Genomic DNA, 17,383 nt, shown 5'->3' on the forward strand with positions numbered 1-17,383 from the left:
GGAATACTACTCAGCAATGAAAAGCAACAAATTACTAATACATGCAACAACACTGGATGTATATCAAACACATTATGCTGAGCAAAGGAAACCAAACATAAGAATACAAATTATATGATTCTATTGATTTGAAACCCCAGGAAAGACAAATCTACAATGATAAGAAGACAATCAGTGGCTGCCTAAGGTATAATGGGGGGACTGGCTGGGAAGTCTCACAAAGGAGGCTTCTGAGGTATTGAAAGTATTCTATGTATCTTGACTGAGGTACTGGGTACATGAATTTAGCCTTTTGTCAAAACTCACTGTACTGGAAGACAATGATGACTTCCTAGGTCACCATCTTCCAACATTTACTCCCCAAAACAATACAGAACAACAAGAAACACAGCCTCGGCATAACTTGAAGACAAAGAATACCCAAACTTCAAAACAAGAATAAGTGAAAAAGGAAAACAGTTCCCAGTGCATACTTTCTTGTCCTATTGCGACCAATTTCCCAACCCACTCACCCCCACCTCAAAGGCTTTCGGTAAAAGGAGACTGAATAAAAACTGCAGAAGAGAGACCAGAGAACTAGTGGCAGGCACAAGGATGAAATAATGGTTGTCCTGGTAGATCAAAGCATGGACTACATTCAATTAATTTCATCCAAACAAGAGATGACTGGGAAAACTTCAGAGAACAGACTGAAGGTGAGCATTTTAATATAAAAGTAGAACTACAACTAAAATACAGGTGGGGATGAGGAAGGAGGACTAATGTACAAATATTTATAAATTGTGACAAATCATGCAACTAAAAATGGGAGAAGATAGAGAAAAAAGAAAATAGGATATCCACACCCTGATTTTTAAGTAATCAACTGGTAGAAATTAAAGAATATCAATCCAAGAAGGACAAACATAAGACTGTAAAACTTCTAGAACAAAGCATAGAAGAAAATCTTTGAAACCTTGGGTTACACAAACATTTCTTAGACAAAACATGAAAAGCATAACCTAGAAGAGAAAAAATTAATGAACTAGACTTAAGCAAAATTAAAAACTTTTGCTCTGTGAAAGACACTGGTAAAAGAATGATAAAACACACCACAAAGAAAATACTTCCTAATCACTATGTAACAAAGGACTTGGATCTTGAATATATAATGAACTCTAAATACTCAATCATAAGAAAAAAAACAACCCAAAGGAAAAATGGGCAAAAGATCTGAATACACACTTCACCAAAGAAGATAGTATAAGGATAGCAAATAAGCATAAGAACAGATGCTCAACATCTTAAGTCATTAGGAAAGTGCAAATTAAAATGACAATAATTAACAACCACTATACACTTACTGGAATGGTAAAAATCAAAAGAATTGGCAATAACAAGTACTGACAGAGTTGGAGTGCAACTGGAACTCTCATCACTGCTGGTGGGAATGCAAAATGGTACAGTCCCTTTGGTAAACAGCTTTGGTAGTTTCTTAAATAGTAAAACACATACTTACCTAATGACCCAGCAATAATACTCTTAGGTATTTACTACAGAGAAATGAAACCTATGTTCACATAAAAATCTGTATGTAAATGTTTACAGCAACTTTATATAGAATCATTAAAAAACTGGGAAGAACCCAATGTCCATCAACAGGAAAACGGATAAACAAATTTACATTCAGACAATGAATACTGCTCACCAGTACAAAAGAACAATCTTCTAATAATCAAAATGATGTAGATAAATCTCAAAAAAATGCTGAGTGAAAAAAGTCAAATGCAAAAGAGTAGATAATGTAATTTTCCATTTATGTAAAGTTCAAGAATGGACAAAAATGATCTATGGTGATGGACATAAGAACAGTGGCTGCCAAAGGCAAGGGTTGGAAGTCATTGATTTGAAAGGAGCATAAAGATGATGGATATGTTCAGCATCTTGGTCTGAATTGATTACACACGCATATGTTTGTCAAAATTCATTGAGCTCTACATTTAAGATCTGTGTACTTTACTGCTTATAAATTATACTCAATAAAGTACTGTTGGCTTTTTAAAAAGGCATCATTAAATTTATTTTATATAAGTATTATTCTGTCATCCCTTTTCTGTTGTTTAAAAAATATTAATTTCTTAAACCAGACCAAGTTTTAACTATTTAATTTCTTTACCTGAAGGATGTTGTTCCATTCTCTTTTATTTTGTTTTTCTGAATAGATGATTGAAGTGACAGAACTTTATTTCCTGGCAGGGTAATTTGCTTTAGAATGGAAGCTATAAAAACAAAAGAAGAAAGAAAAGGTAAAATTTAAAAAAAGCAATCACACTACATTAGGAAAAATTCAGGACAAGTCATTTTTAATGCATATAGAATAATCAAAGAAAATTTCAAGCTGCCCTAGAACTATGTTTAAATTCAAACATGACAATGAATTTATTCCCTGCACAAGAAATCGTAAAATTAAGACCGCTCCCACTTCTTTTTATATGGTCCTCAAATTGGCTAGAGAATTACCAGCATTATAAAAATATTATACAGAAAAGGTGACAGAAACATGTTAATAATATATCCTTTATATTGGTAGATTTAAAAAATACATAAAACCTCTTTTATTTGTAAGACTGACTTCCAAACGTAGGGAAAGAAGCACATTTTAAAAAGAAATAAGACAATAGCAAATTTTAGAAGTTAAAAAAAGTACTTTATTTACTAGTAGATTGTTTTATCTAGTTACAAAACACCATGAGTGGTGCTTCTTTAATCTAAAACAACATACACCCTTAAAAAGTGGCTATGTACGAAGAATATAATAAAGTTATCTTTCAGTCTTCTCTCACAGGTCTCAACTTAAAAGAAATCTCTCTTCTCTTAACAGTGCAAAAGAAAAGTACGGAAACCCATCATGTTCCAAACCCAAGGTGATGGGGTAGGGATGAGCCAGGGTCTACCTTGAGGAAACTGACTGGTAGGTACTGCAGTGCTCACTGTCACCTTCTTCTGTCCAGATTTCTGGATGGTCAATGCTGAGGAATGGGAAAATGTGGTCACTTGTTTTGCAAGGCCTCCTGAAGGCTGCTGGACTACCTGAAACAATGAGAATTATTAATACAGTCATTCAACTAGAGCTGCTTTAGGAAAGAAGAAGCTTTCAATTGTAACAACAGAACAAATGATTAGGCTCACCTAACTAAGTATACCTTTATCGTAGCATCACAAGAAAGCCTACTTAAAATTTAAATTTGTATGTAGCAAAATTATCTTACTCAAAAGTGAAAAACATGACTATCTCACACTATAATTTTCAGAGTGTATTTCAAATTTATATTCTGCTCAATTTAAATCTCCAAATAGACCCTATTTTCATCTTTTAACTTAACACAGAAAATTTCAAACACATACAAAAGCAGAGGGAACAATAAAATGAAACCACCTATACCATTATTACCCAGCTTCAACAATGATTAATTCTTGACCAATTTTATTTCATCTATATCCTTACCCACTTCTCCCCACTCTCAATTATTTTAAAGCAAATCCCAGATATATCTTTTTATCCATAAATATTTCAAAATATACCTCTAGAAGATGATGACTTGCAATCGGTTGTTTTTTTAAAAGTGTCTGAAAGATAACAATGCTAAAGGCATTCTCCAAGATAACAGTTCAAGAAGTCCAGAGGGTGAGGGTTGGGGATAAAGGAAGAGAAATTAAAGTAATAGCAGGGCCTTGTTTTTAGCTTCAAAGAAGAAAAAACAGAATAGCAGAGTTTCATTTTTTCACTTCAAAGAAAAAAAACAGTCACCATGTATTTGAGACAGCTATTGAGAGTGAACTATTTATAAGTCCTCAAACTCATATATGGCTAATATAAATGATCTAGGAGGTAGACTTCAAAATGGAATTCTGAAAAAAAAAAAAAAATGGAACTCTGGAGGTATGATTTATTCTATACTCTAATTTTTTATAAATAAAATTGTCTAGTGCATATTACTAAACAAAAGTAACTTACAAGAAATCCAAAATGTCCCAACAAATAATCTTATAGGAACCAATGTTCCTAGAGAAAAAATACAAGTTGGAATAATTCAATTGCCATGATTCTATGAGAAGAGACTCTTGAAAGAGATAAACAACTCTTGAAAACACTGATGTATTTCAGTTGAGATCATACTTATGTATTGTAAAGTCCTAGGAAACAGATTTAAATTCTACAAAGTAATACACATTCAGAGTCCCATTTATGCATTCAGATTGAAACTCAAAAGAAAACAGAAACACTCCTAACAATTCTGGCATACATCCCTATTGTTCATATTTTCTTCCTTGATATCTTTTATTTGGTATTCTTTTCAGTATTTTAATTACCAAAGATAGTAATAAAATGTTATTAGAAATTTGTTTATGAGTTAGTCTTCATACCATTTTTGATGGGTACTCAAAAATATTTTAAAAAAGTAACAGCCTAGAGACCAGCCCCTGAGGTGGAAGGAGGCTCTATGCCTCCTGGGGTCCTGCGAGGAGGGGTGGGGGCATGGAGGCCAAGAGACCCCAGCATCAGCGTGTGGCCCCAGCACAGAACAAGCTGGGGAAGGCAAGCCTTGGTGCCTGCAGGAGGGCTCCCAGGCCAGGGATGTGTGTGGCTCAGCCTACAGCCCACTCCAGGGCAAGTTCATGCAGGGAGCAGGAGGCAAATGTGCCAACTGATTTAACAATCCTGGATACCCATCATTCCTCATCCTAATGAGGATGTACCAGTGAGGATGTATGCTACCAAGTGTACCTAATACACTTGGTATCATATGTGCAGTATATTCCTGCACACTTGCTGAACAAAATAAAATACCATGAGTGAGAAAGTATAAAACAGTTCAGTAGTCTTCTTTCAAAGAAAGTACCATTTTTAGACCACAATATTAGGCATCTTATGGAGACTGAAATTAGAGAGATGGAAATTGGCCCAAAGATGATATATCTGCTCCTACTTGGCAAGCAAAACAAAGAGCTATTATATTTTTTAAAACATGTCCTTTATTTATTTTCCCTCCAAAAACAACACTAGAAAAGAAGAAGAGTAAATAGTACATACCTTAGCTTTTTCTCTTGACAAGTCAAGTTCTGATGTTTTACTAGGATGTTAACATAATTAAATGTTCTATAGTTTATAGAAACTGCAGGTCTAGAGCTACACAATATTCTTCAGGTGACAGCTTTTTTTTTTCTACATTAATTATGATTTTTACATTAACTATGATCTGGAATATCTGACATGGAACTGTTCTTAAATTCCATAAGGAAAGGAAGCAAACAAACACAAGTACAGATTAAACTAGTAGATGAGAACACCCTTCACACTCTGCTTTCTCTATATTTCGACCCCACCAACTCCTCTGTTCATAAATACACAGCAATCAAATACTTAGCTCTAAATAACTCAAGTAGTAAATGCACACAAAGTTACTAAACGGTAATACCTCCTCTAATTTTTATATAATATTCAATATGTGATTACTGGCACACACTCACTGAGGTTGAGTTCTAGAAAACATAGGGCCCCAAATGAACAAAAACTGTAGTATAAAAAGTCAAGAAATAGGGAATCCCTGGTGGTCCAGTGGTTAGGACTCTGTGCTTTCACTGCCGAATGCCTGGGTTCAATCCCTGGTTGGGGAACTAAGACCTCGCAAGCTGCGCAGCATGGCCCACCCCCCCCCAAAAAAGTCAGGAAATACATGTTAGTTGCCACTATTTCTTAGGAACAGCCAATGTGTGGTTCTTGTGCCACTACTCATACTCTGGGACAAGCATACACCACTAAATACCACCACTTCTATACACCCACATGCAGCCTTAGAATCTTTCTTAACACAGAGGTCCAGTAAAATCCTATAATGAGAGTTGAAATGTATTTGCCATGCCCAATCTAGATTAAAATTCAACCCTGGCAGCCTCAGAATATGCTGTTTTTTCAAAGGGCCTTCTAACCACTTTTTAAAATTTGCCCAAATGAATTCTTTATTACCAGCTTTTACAGAAATCAGTAAATGCTGCTTCAAATCGAGAACCTATAAATTTCTGTTAAAAAATTTAAATGTGCTTATTTGTATGATGATTTATATGAACTTTAACAACAAGCAAAACTAATCTGTGGGAGTCATTGCTTCTGGAGGTACACAGGTGGGGACTGACTGGGAAGGGACAAAAGGGAACTGCAAGGTGATGGTAACACTCCATATCTTGAAAGGGTTTGAGTTACACAGAGGTAAGCATTGTCAAAACTTATCCAACGTTACATTTAAAATTTGTGCACATCACTGAATATAAATTTTAGCTAAAAAGAAGAAAAGAGTAAACAAATATTGATTGGTAGTTAATGATATGCATGCATTAAAATTAATGTTTTATTTTTTAGGAAGAAACTTTTGAAATGTATCAAAAATTAAGATTGATGGGTGGATAAATCAAGTATAGTAACTGTAAATAGTAGAATCTAGGTGGTTGGTATATGAGTGTTCACTATAAACTTCAACTTTGCTATGTTTGGAAATTTTCATAATAAAACATTTTCTTGAATAAGGCAAAAATAAGACAACATACACACTGTAAATATTGTCTCTAAATAGTTTATTTTCCATAAATTCTAATGTATCCTCACCAAACTAAACCCTAAAAAAAATATATTCTTCAATTAAATTTAAATGAACTGGCATTAATCAACCTATATATTAATACTATATAAACCCTGACTAAATTATAGTCCATGAAGATTTTTTGACGCAACTCCTGATTATATACGGAAAATAAAGGGTAGTAGGCCTTACTTGGATTCAGCCTCTTTACCAAATCTTTCATTAGTCCTATTTGACAATCAACAACTGAATTCTACCTCTCCTGTCACTCTTAACAGCATGCTAAGAAGAAAGAAAAAAAAGACAAACTGATTACTTAAGTCTGGATCTTAGTAGATCAGTCCAATATGAAACTGACAGTGAACTACTTGACCCAATAAAGCAATAATCTTTGTTTTGTTTCCTACTCAATTTTAATTTCAACTTCTTTAACAAAACTACTGGCCACCAGCACACTCAGAGACTGAAATTTATACCTTGAAAATATTTCTCCTTCTTCAGTGAGAAGTGAAGTCAGAGACAATCAGCAGAGTTAAGCCTCACAGAGCATTTCATATAAAAATGTGTATTTTGAAATTCTTTAATGATTCCCTACTTCAAAATAATTAGGTATGAGACAAAAATATGATGCAACAACAACCAATTTTTTCTAATATTCTGGGTCAATTTATTTTAGGAGATCAGTTTTACTTCAATGAAACTGAAAATTACCACATTAATAATATACTGATAATTAGTTGTTTTTCTCTTATATCCGCAAAACAGTAATAGTTGGAGAATGATTGTTGAACGTACTTGGTCACTGACTTATCAAATGTCTACAATTCTGTTAAGAAAGAAATGCAAGTAACAGTCACCTGGGGAAATACATATCTGAAATAAGGAAAATATCTATGATAATACTACAACTTCCTGCCCTATCTCCAAATAAAAATTTTTTACACACACACACACACACACGCACATGATTACTAAGAGTAACAGTATTCAGTTTACTCTCTAAAACTATACACCTTTTTTCTAAAACCAGAAACCCAGAATTTTGAATTTCCTTTCTCATTCATGATTTTTGTTCACACATGCGGATTTGAGAAGCTTATTAATTTTTTGTGTTAAAATTAGTTATTAAAATTTATCAAAATTTAATTTAAAAAATGATGAGACATTAAAATTTAGCTCTTTTAAATTAAATTAACTTTTCTAATTACATTTAAACTGAATTACTATGGCAATGTTTAATTTAAATTAAATTTAGCTTTTGCTCAATTATGTGTAAAATAATTTTTTCACAAATATCCTAAGGAAAACTTTTAAGCATCAAAACTCCTGAAAGCTTCTACTTATTATCTATCCACCATTGGTAGACTCTAATCCAATTCATCCACTCTCTTTCATTAACTTTTTAAAAAAGGTAAAAATGCCAAGCTCCGCTTAGTTGTAGTATATAACATCCTATAACAGCTGCTATGCCAGAATTGGTAGACAACCAATAAGATTAATCATTTAAAAGAATTAGATTCTTAGATGAAATCCGGGAACTACTGTAGTCCATATTTCAACAATTCAAGCATTTGAGGACCAAGATATACAAAGGACTATGTTAAACTACTGGTACAAAATGAAAAATTTACACCTAAAGAAAGTGTGAACAATCTTAGCTAATTTACTTGATGAGAACTTTAGCAGATCCCCAGAGGGCAACATACAAAAATCCATGAGATAGAAAAGATAACATGTGGTCATAAATCTAAATTTTTTTTAAAATATTGGGAGGAGGGTCTCTTTAATCTGGAATGAAAACATATACTTCATAAAATAATAACTGTACAAAATCTAAACTCTGCAATGGTAGATTAAGAGGATTCTCATACCTTGAAAGTGTGATATTTAAAACATCTTATCAAGAAGGCAGGAAACCTATACAACTCTTCAGGAAAACTAGTACAAGCTAGAAAAAGATAAAGTATTAACAGGGATTTTTAAATTCATGATTATTAAAGGAAATAAATCACACAAATTTTATACCTAACGTTGAAAAACACAGGGCTTCCCTGGTGGCGCAGTGGTTAAGAATCTGCCTGCCAATGCAGGGGACACGGGTTCGAGCCCTGGTCTGGGAAGATCCCACATGCCACAGAGCGGCTAGGCCCGTGAGCCACAACTACTGAGCCTGCGCGTCTGGAGCCTGTGCTCCGCAACAAGAGAGGCCGCGACAGTGAGAGGCCCGCGCACTGCGATGAAGAGTGGCCCCCGCTCGCCGGAACTGGAGAAAGCCCTCGCACAGACATGAAGACCCAACACACCCAAAAATAAATAAATAAATAAATTTATTAAAAAAAAAGAAAGAAAGAAAGAAAAACACAGCCATACTTCTACTGTTCAGACCACTTTTGGAGGTTGCATCCTGAGTTACATGGACCACAGATTTGATCTAGCGTGTCAATTCTCGTATTTTAAATAATTATTTACCATATTTCTTACAAGCTGCATTGAATACTTTCTTATGTTTCTAGCACCCGGAGTGTTTTCCTCCTCACTCAGACCTAGGATTAAACTGGACTATGGTTTATAATGAACTCACTGATGATATTCTTAAATTACTTGAGTAATACTAATTCAAACTTAAGTAACATTAATTTTCTAAATTAGCTGATTTGAAAGAACGTCCTAGTTCAATCCTCTCTGTGGCATTACCATACACAAAGAACAGCTTATGTTGTTTTGTGCCCCAGGTAAAAATCTGTTATAAAACAGATTACAATGCATCTTCAGTGTCTAGCTGCTCTGTTTCTGCCATTTTAAACAGGAAGGTATGAATACTGACATCAAATTTGTTGACTAAAATTGAAACAAAGGCCAAACAAGAAAACAGAATTCACAAGGAAAATATATTCCCCATTCTTTTAAGAATGAAAGCAGGAAGTTTAAACCCTAAAATTTACCAGTGGATTTTGTTACATGTTTTTCTTGATTGAAACTGTTTCTAATGTATAACAAGGTAAGCCTATAAAATGTAAATGCTGTCAAGATGTTATTACCTGACAGTTTTCCATTTCAGGACCCTCTAGAAACCTAGAAGTTCTTGCCATAAGTGCCAGAATCTAATGGGAAAGACGCTGAGTTCTAGGCTGAGATCTATTACTTGTTGAGTGCCAGTGGATAGGTCCCTTACAATTTCTGGGATTCTTAGTTTTCTCCCTGCCTTGTCTTCATCAAAATTATTTCAAAATCCATACTGCATACAAGACACGTTTTAAGACTCTATGTAGCTATAAAGTATTATTTCACTTAGGGGTGGATATGCTATAGATTTTCAATAAAGATTAGCATTTATTCAAGAATCAGCTATGACCCATAAAGAGGATTTCAATACTCTTAAGTGCTACCAAAAGAGACCTTTCACCAGGGCAATTACAGTTCCAATGGTTCCCAAACCTGGCTACTCAGATCGATGTTTAAGAATCACTGCTTCTGGGCTTCCCTGGTGGCGCAGTGGTTGAGAGTCTGCCTGCCAATGCAGGGGACACGGGTTCAAGCCCTGGTCTGGGAGGATCCCACGTGCCGCAGAGCAACTGGGCCCGTGAGCCACAATTACTGAGCCTGCGCGTCTGGAGCCTGTGCTCCGCCACAAGAGAGGCCGTGATAGTGAGAGGCCCGCGCACTGCGATGAAGAGTGGCCCCCGCTTGCCGCAACTAGAGAAAGCCCTCGCACAGAAACAAAGACCCAGCACAGCCATAAATAAAATAAAATCAGACGCAGAGTAGGAAGGGATGAAAAAAGATCAACGCCCAGGAAATGATTATTACTTCCCACCTACCCAAGAGTTTGACTATTGTCCAAACTGATCTTTCCTCTTTCATTCTACACCTAAAGCTTGCCCTCTGCCTCAAAGACAATCATTCACAGATACTAATGTCTTCTCCTGATCATGTATACAAGGCTGGGAAGTTTACTTAGATTTTACTGTTCCAAAAAGCAGAAAAAACTAAAACAAAGAGATTCAAAACACAGCCTTTAACATGAAGGTTTTCAAAGAAGAACAAGGGCAATCACCAAAAATCAAAAGAACAGTTCTGTTACAGTATAAGGTAGGGGAGAACTTTACTTAAAAAACACGATTTTTAATTAATTCACCATGTACTATCTTCCACAGGTTAACAATACTTTCAGTCTTCCGATAAAACGTGTCTTGAGTGAAGTAGATCTAAACACAAACAGATAAACAGCTAAAATTTCAGGTTTCTTCCACCCAAGAACTTCCCAATCTATAGGGTTTAGGAAGAAACACAACTTCTTACTCCTCTACTCCCCTCACTTCTCTCTTCCCTCAGCACATTTTTAAAAGAAATGTTACCATAATATCACCTATGTAATAACCTTACCAAAAATATTTAATCTGAATCTAGTCTTGAGGAAATGATTAGACAAAACAAAATAAAGGACACTCTGCAAAACAACTAGCCCAGGCACTTAAAATATTACAACAAAATGAACAACTACAAAAGGCTGAGAACTGTTCTACATTAACGGAGCCTGAAAAAAAAAAAAATGACAAGTAAGTGTAATATGCAATTCTTTACTAGAAACAACATCAGAAAAAAAATTAGCTAATAAGGACATTGTTGGGACAACTGGAAATATTGTGCCAATATTAACTACCCATGTGTGATAATAAGTACGTTTGCAGTTATGCTAAAAAAAAATTCTTTTCCTTAAGAGATACACAGTACTTAATGGCACAAAGTCAATTTCTGCAACCAACTCTTAAATGGTTCAGGAAAAAATTACGTGTGTGTTTGTGTATGTGAATAGAGGGGGGAGAGACAAAGCAAACATGGTACAACGTTAACAACTGGTCAACCTTGGTCAAGGGTACACAGGGGTTCATTTTACTAGTCTTGCCAGTTTTCTGAATGTCTGAAATTTTCAAAAGAAGAAATGGAGGAAGAAATGAAATGTTACTCACTAGTTGTTTGACTTTAACTGCCTGTGGAATGCTGGCTGGTTGTGTAAGCACGGGGCCCGACTGTGCAAGTTTGATTTGGACTGGAGTGCCAATGACAGGCTTGTCAGATGTGGTCCCAGCAGAAGTAACAACAGGTTTCACAGACGGAAGACATACAGCTGCTGCTGAGGTTTCTCCAAAAGTTACCGAGGGGAGGGCCAGTGTCACTGCTGTCCCAGAGACAACTGGCTTTTCAGGCTGAAGTGAGACTGCTGTCACTGTGTTCTGCAGAGATGTCACTAGCGGTTTTGGAGTCTGAAGCACAACAGTTCCAGCTGTTGTTCCTCCTGGCACAGCAGCTGGACCCACAGAATGAAGTGTCACAACTCCAGTTTTTGCTCCCCCTGGAGCAAGTGGATTCAGAGTTTGCACTGACACAGTTCCAGATGTTGCTGCTTCAGAACCAATGATGGGCTTTTCAGGCTGGATTGAGGAAACTGCTGTTGTCACCACAGGAGAAGGCATTACTGCTGTGGTACAGGTAGCAATGAACAACTCGCTAGAAGTCTGCTGAACACACTGCTGAATAAAGCTCTGGGAGTTAGGCATCAGTTGTCGTAAGGCAATCACACTTTTCTAGAAACAGAGGACAAATAAAACACTGATAACTAAATAAATGAGCTCTAGTAAAATAGAACTACTTTGAATGTCGTATCTTTACAACATAAAATTAAAAATATACCAACGTTTCAGTTGAGGAAATCTGTTATCAATCATTTACATTCTGTCAATATCCAGGATACAATTTAAAGCCCCAAAGTGCTTCATTTTTCAATTCATAATTATTATGGCTAAGTATTAAACTTATTTTATATACCTCAGTATTAATTTGGTATCAAATATTAATTTGGTAAAATAAAACACTGTATCCTACTTATTTGTATTTATCTAAACCCCATAATAGATCACCCATAACTTCCGTATCTACAAGTTTGTTTACAGGACAGCAGAATCTAAAAAAAAAAGTTTTTGTTAAATAACTTCCAAACTTTGAGTAGAAACAGTCTTTACATCAAAATAAAATTAATAGAAACAGGTCAATTAAGGTCAATTTCCTTAACTGAGCTAGAATATTTTCTGACTGGATTTTAAGCTGGAGTCTACCTTTGTATCTTGCTAAAAAAATAAAAATAGCTTAACCTAAAAAGGAGAAGGTTCTGCCTTTTCATCCCTGGGGTTTTTATCTACTTTTGTTTTTGAGTAAGAAAAAAAGATGAAAAAGGAGGTGGTTAGTAGGTTATCTTTCAGCGAATTCATGGGCTGTTTTGGAAGATTTCCTTGTCTTGATACTTAAATTCAGTCAGATTGCCTTTACTTAAGAAGCAAATGAGAACTATTGCTTCTCTTCCCTTTCCTTCTAGTTACTTCTTTTACTTTTTTTATTTAAAAAGACTGAGAAAATTTGAATCTGATGGTTTGCAATTATATATATCTATAAATAGTATCAAAGGAAAGAAACAAAAAGTCTTTCACGCTCTTTTCCCAAACTTTAAAAATGGTAGAAAACAAGCTGCTTTGGAAATACATGAACAAATGAAGTGATCTGATTAATTAAATTTAAGCAAGAAATCTAAGATGGGGGAGACCTGAGAAAAACACAACTGGAAAGAAATGTTAAAGTAATAAGACTTAAAGAGACAACAATAAAAACACGTATGTTAAATTATCTCTTGATCACCTGGCCAGAGTTAAGTCCAAATGCCGAATCCCTTATCCCTATGCAACGTTCAACCTCCAGAGCTCTCAAGGATGTGAAAAAAATATTCTCAAGAAAAAAACATAAGGCTTAATAATAGTCCTTAGAAAACTGACACAAAATGCAAATACTTAATGGTAATATTTAGTAACTTCAAGGGAGTGTTACATAGCCAGTAGAGTCAGGCTAAATTCTAGACCTGTGTGTTTGATCAAAAGTTAAGTCAATTTAAACAATTTTCTCATCTCCAAAATGGAAAATACTATACCATCTACCACCTATTGTGAAAAGACTGATATGAAAATTAAGTCCAAACAATGCAAATTATAAGTGAAGTAGCCAGCAAAGCACAGAACACATAGTAGGTACTTTCTTATTTCCCTCCTTCTCCCCCACAGTGTCTCCAGTGAGTATGAAACATAGATACGCTAAACAGAGTTGTCAGTGTCACGTAGAGCACCTACAGCTCACAGAACTTTTACATTGAAAGGGACCCAAGAAGAACTGCAGCTAACTTCTCAATCAAGAGGGTCACCTGAAAACAGGGCTCTAGTCATTTGATGTTCAGTTCTGCGCTGACCCTTCAATCTTCCCTTCCCCAGACTAAGTCTTCCCTGGCTAAAACATTCTCAGTTTTTTAGCCACATTTTATATCACATGATTGGCAACTTCCTAATCAACATGGTCAGCCTCCTAGGGACAATTTCCAGTTATTTTAATAGCCTTCTGAAAATGTGGTGCCCCATCTCCTTTCCCACTCTTCTTTCATGAGGCATCAAAAGGAGTCTTCCTCTATGAAGTCTCTTTCATCTCCCCTAGACAATTAAGCCAAATTTTTCTAAAGGCAACTCTTCGTTCCATTATTTCAAAATATATGGGATGAGTGTTTGGTTCACTAAAATCTCAGGTCTTTAATAACTTTATAAATTTCAATTCAATTCCTTTTCAGCTTCAAAATATCCAAAAGGAATATATTTTTTCAGCCTGCCAAACAAAGCTCTTGTTATCAAAGTTATTGTTCTCCATCAAAATCTACTTAATTCAATAAATCTTAGAGAAGAGTGTGCCTACTAACAATATAAATTAGTTTTTAAAAATAATAGCTTCCCCTCTCCAAAAAAAATAATAATAGCTTTCACACTAAATTTGGTACCATGTGGTTTACTATTTCTAAGAGAATAAGAGTCATCAGGACAAAGCAGAGACACTATTTTTTTTTAAAGTTAAGAATCTTTGAGAATACAAGCATCAAATAATATAATCATTAAGTTATGTTCATGAATGTTACTTCTGTTTTCTCAATGTGTTCCAATGCAAAGAATATGAATTATGAATGTGCTTTACAGATTACAACAGCCCTGAGAGATTTCTTCTACTGTTACTATCTTCACATTAAATTGCTGCCATATTGAAATATTCAGATTTTAAATTACTTTAAAGTAATCCAATCCAAACTATTTCTTCAAAGTAACACATAACTCTACCTTAAGGAAAGGAACTAGGTGAGGCTGAGGTGAAGACTTGAGTTCAACATACAGTTGTCTAGTAAATTCTTCTGCTTCAATTTTTGCATCCTGAGGAATGGAAGAAAGAAAAACACTTTTAGCTCTACAAATATTTTACAAGAGGAAAAGTCTGTGATTCATGATTGTAGACATAGCAAACTTGGAACAGTGATAAAGTCAAAGTCTATCATTAAATGGGAGCGGTTTTTTCACATCCCCTACAAAATGAATAAACATAGAGATGTTTTTTCATACAGAATACAATGAAGAGATTATTATTATTATTTTTTAAGATCCCAGTAAGCAAAGTGAGAGAAGAGCTGGCTGACTGGATAAGGTGATAGTACCACAGTCTGTCAAGAACAATTAAGAAGTAAAGACACAGGAGTCCTACACTTCTTAGGGTAGGAAATTGGAAGTTATTTGGTGTGGGGGCCTTAGATTTTTTTTGTTTTCCTTTCTCAATTTTTAAATTACTTTAACTGAGGTTAGACTGTATTTTATTACAAGGCCACAATAATAGATATGCTGTTGTTCCAAAGGACTTAGGAACCCTTCCATACTAGCTTGGACTCTAAACACTGCAGGGGTCTATGAGGTCTAAATTATTTTCACATTAATACTAATCGTTTTTTGGCCTTTTTCACTGTGCTGAGATTTGCACTGATGGTACGAAAGCAACTTCTGGCAAGAAAGGCAATGATAACAAATTTAAATAGTTGTCGTCATACTCTGCATTGCTATGCATGTGTGGTAAAAAAAACAGAGCCAGTTCCACTTTAAAATGTCCTTCACAAAACAGTAAAATTTAATTTTACTAAATCTTAACCCTTCAGTAGACATCTTTTTAAAATATTGTGTGCAACCTAATGGGAACCATACATACAGTAGACCAAAGTAAGATACTCAAGGAAAAGCACCTTGTGATTGAGTTGCTAGCTGGGCTAGCTGCTTTTCTTGCATTTACTGGAAAGAATATCAAACCAGCTGTGGTTATTCACATTGGGGTATTTTGAGAGACACTCTCTCAAAAAACAAACAAACGAACCAAGCCTGTCACTGTAAGGAAAACAACTGATGGTTTTTGTTGCTAATGATAAAAATCAGAGCTCTCAAGCCAAAATTAGAATTTTGGAAAATTTGTAACCACAATCCTGAGCTTGATAGCTTCCCTGTACTGAAAAAATTTTCTGATGCGATTGCTAGATTACAAGTATGATTGTTTGATATCTTAAATAACAAATCTGTCAACATTTGGAAGATCTATACAGCTCAGTGAACCAATTATTTTCCAGATGACCGAATGTGAGCTGTTACATTTGGGTGAAAGATCCATTCAGGGTACAAGATAAACCAGTGGACTCTAAAGAATATCCATAACGATCAGGAGAAAAGCTCTTAAAATACTTTTCCAACCACCTCTTTTCATGAGGCCAAATAGTCTCCAAATACTTATAAGTTTTTATTTGACCAAGTAGTCAACCTTCTCTCCAAAGCGCTTTTTAGGCTAAGTGAAGCAAGACTAGCAAACATAAAGTAATACAGTCGGCCCTTCGTATCCCCACATTTTGCATGAGCAGATTCAACCAACTAAGGACTGGTGTAGTACTATATTTACAATTCGCAGTTGGTTGAATCCACAGATGTGGAACCCACAGATAGGGAGGGCCAACTATGGGACTTGACCATCCGTGGATTTTGGTATCCTCGGCAGGTCCTGGAACCAACCCCCATGGATACTGAGGGACGACTGTATAGACTAGATTTACTAGTCTAAGATTTATAATCATTACAAAGCTTTCAATAAGCAAAAGCAAAGGTTATCCAAAAATGCATTTAAGATAAACCTCATTTTAAAATATTTATTTCTCATTTAAAACATGTTCTATGGCTGCTTACAGAGCTTTTACAGTCCCAACTTACCAAAAGTTGTTCCACCAACTTCTTCACATTCTGCCCCATCTCCGGGGACTGTGATCCACTACACGCTAGTTTTATTAACATTGCGAGGAAGTTCTTACATTTCTTCACATTTTCTAGCATCGTCTAAATATAGAAGTATAAACAAACACTCACAAATGTTAGCTAGAAAATATACTTGAAGAAAATTTGTAAAGAGTTCTATTTATGTAAGATACAAGGGAGAGCTTTACCGGAGAAAGATTAGTCTGAGCAGTGGCTGAGTTCTCTGCTGTGAGACTGGGCTCACTTGAGGGGGTGGGTGGCGCTCCCAAACTTGAAGGCTTCAGGGTAGCCACAGTATTCAACGGCTTCGCAGGGGTCACTGTGACAACACTGGTTGGCACAGCCACAGACTGAAAGTAAAAGCGGCAGATATCGAGATATGTATTACTATGATATGCATCATGGCGAGTGCCTCATTTCACACTTAGACTACAAATGGATCTTGACATCCTTGGTTTTATATTATGCTCTACTAGTCTAAGGCAATGTAACACCATTTACCAGCTCTGGACTCTGGCAGCTCTGGGTTTCATTCTCACCTACCTACCTATTTATCATTGACACCCAAGTGTTGACCTCAGGCAAGTTACTTTATCCTGC

General features: G+C 35.5%; 1 protein-coding gene across 4 annotated transcripts in view; it reads right to left on the bottom strand.

Moving 5' to 3' along the window:
* Positions 1-17,383, bottom strand: part of TAF4B (TATA-box binding protein associated factor 4b) — a 115,587-nt gene that overhangs the window by 78,555 nt on the left and 19,649 nt on the right. For 3 of the 4 annotated variants that reach the window (XM_082355487.1, XM_082355486.1, XM_082355489.1), the window contains 6 exons: positions 16,972-17,133; positions 16,742-16,864; positions 14,798-14,887; positions 11,579-12,193; positions 2,934-3,069; positions 2,156-2,258 (listed from right to left, as the gene is read on the bottom strand). In XM_082355487.1, the coding sequence (XP_082211613.1) occupies positions 2,156-2,258; positions 2,934-3,069; positions 11,579-12,193; positions 14,798-14,887; positions 16,742-16,864; positions 16,972-17,133 (1,229 nt within the window). The remainder of the gene's footprint in view (positions 1-2,155; positions 2,259-2,933; positions 3,070-11,578; positions 12,194-14,797; positions 14,888-16,741; positions 16,865-16,971; positions 17,134-17,383) is intronic. The other variant, XM_082355488.1, reaches the window with a different exon arrangement.

This window comes from Balaenoptera borealis (assembly GCF_965194805.1).
Source record: "Balaenoptera borealis genome assembly, chromosome: 14".
Classification (NCBI taxonomy): Eukaryota; Metazoa; Chordata; class Mammalia; order Artiodactyla; family Balaenopteridae; genus Balaenoptera; species Balaenoptera borealis.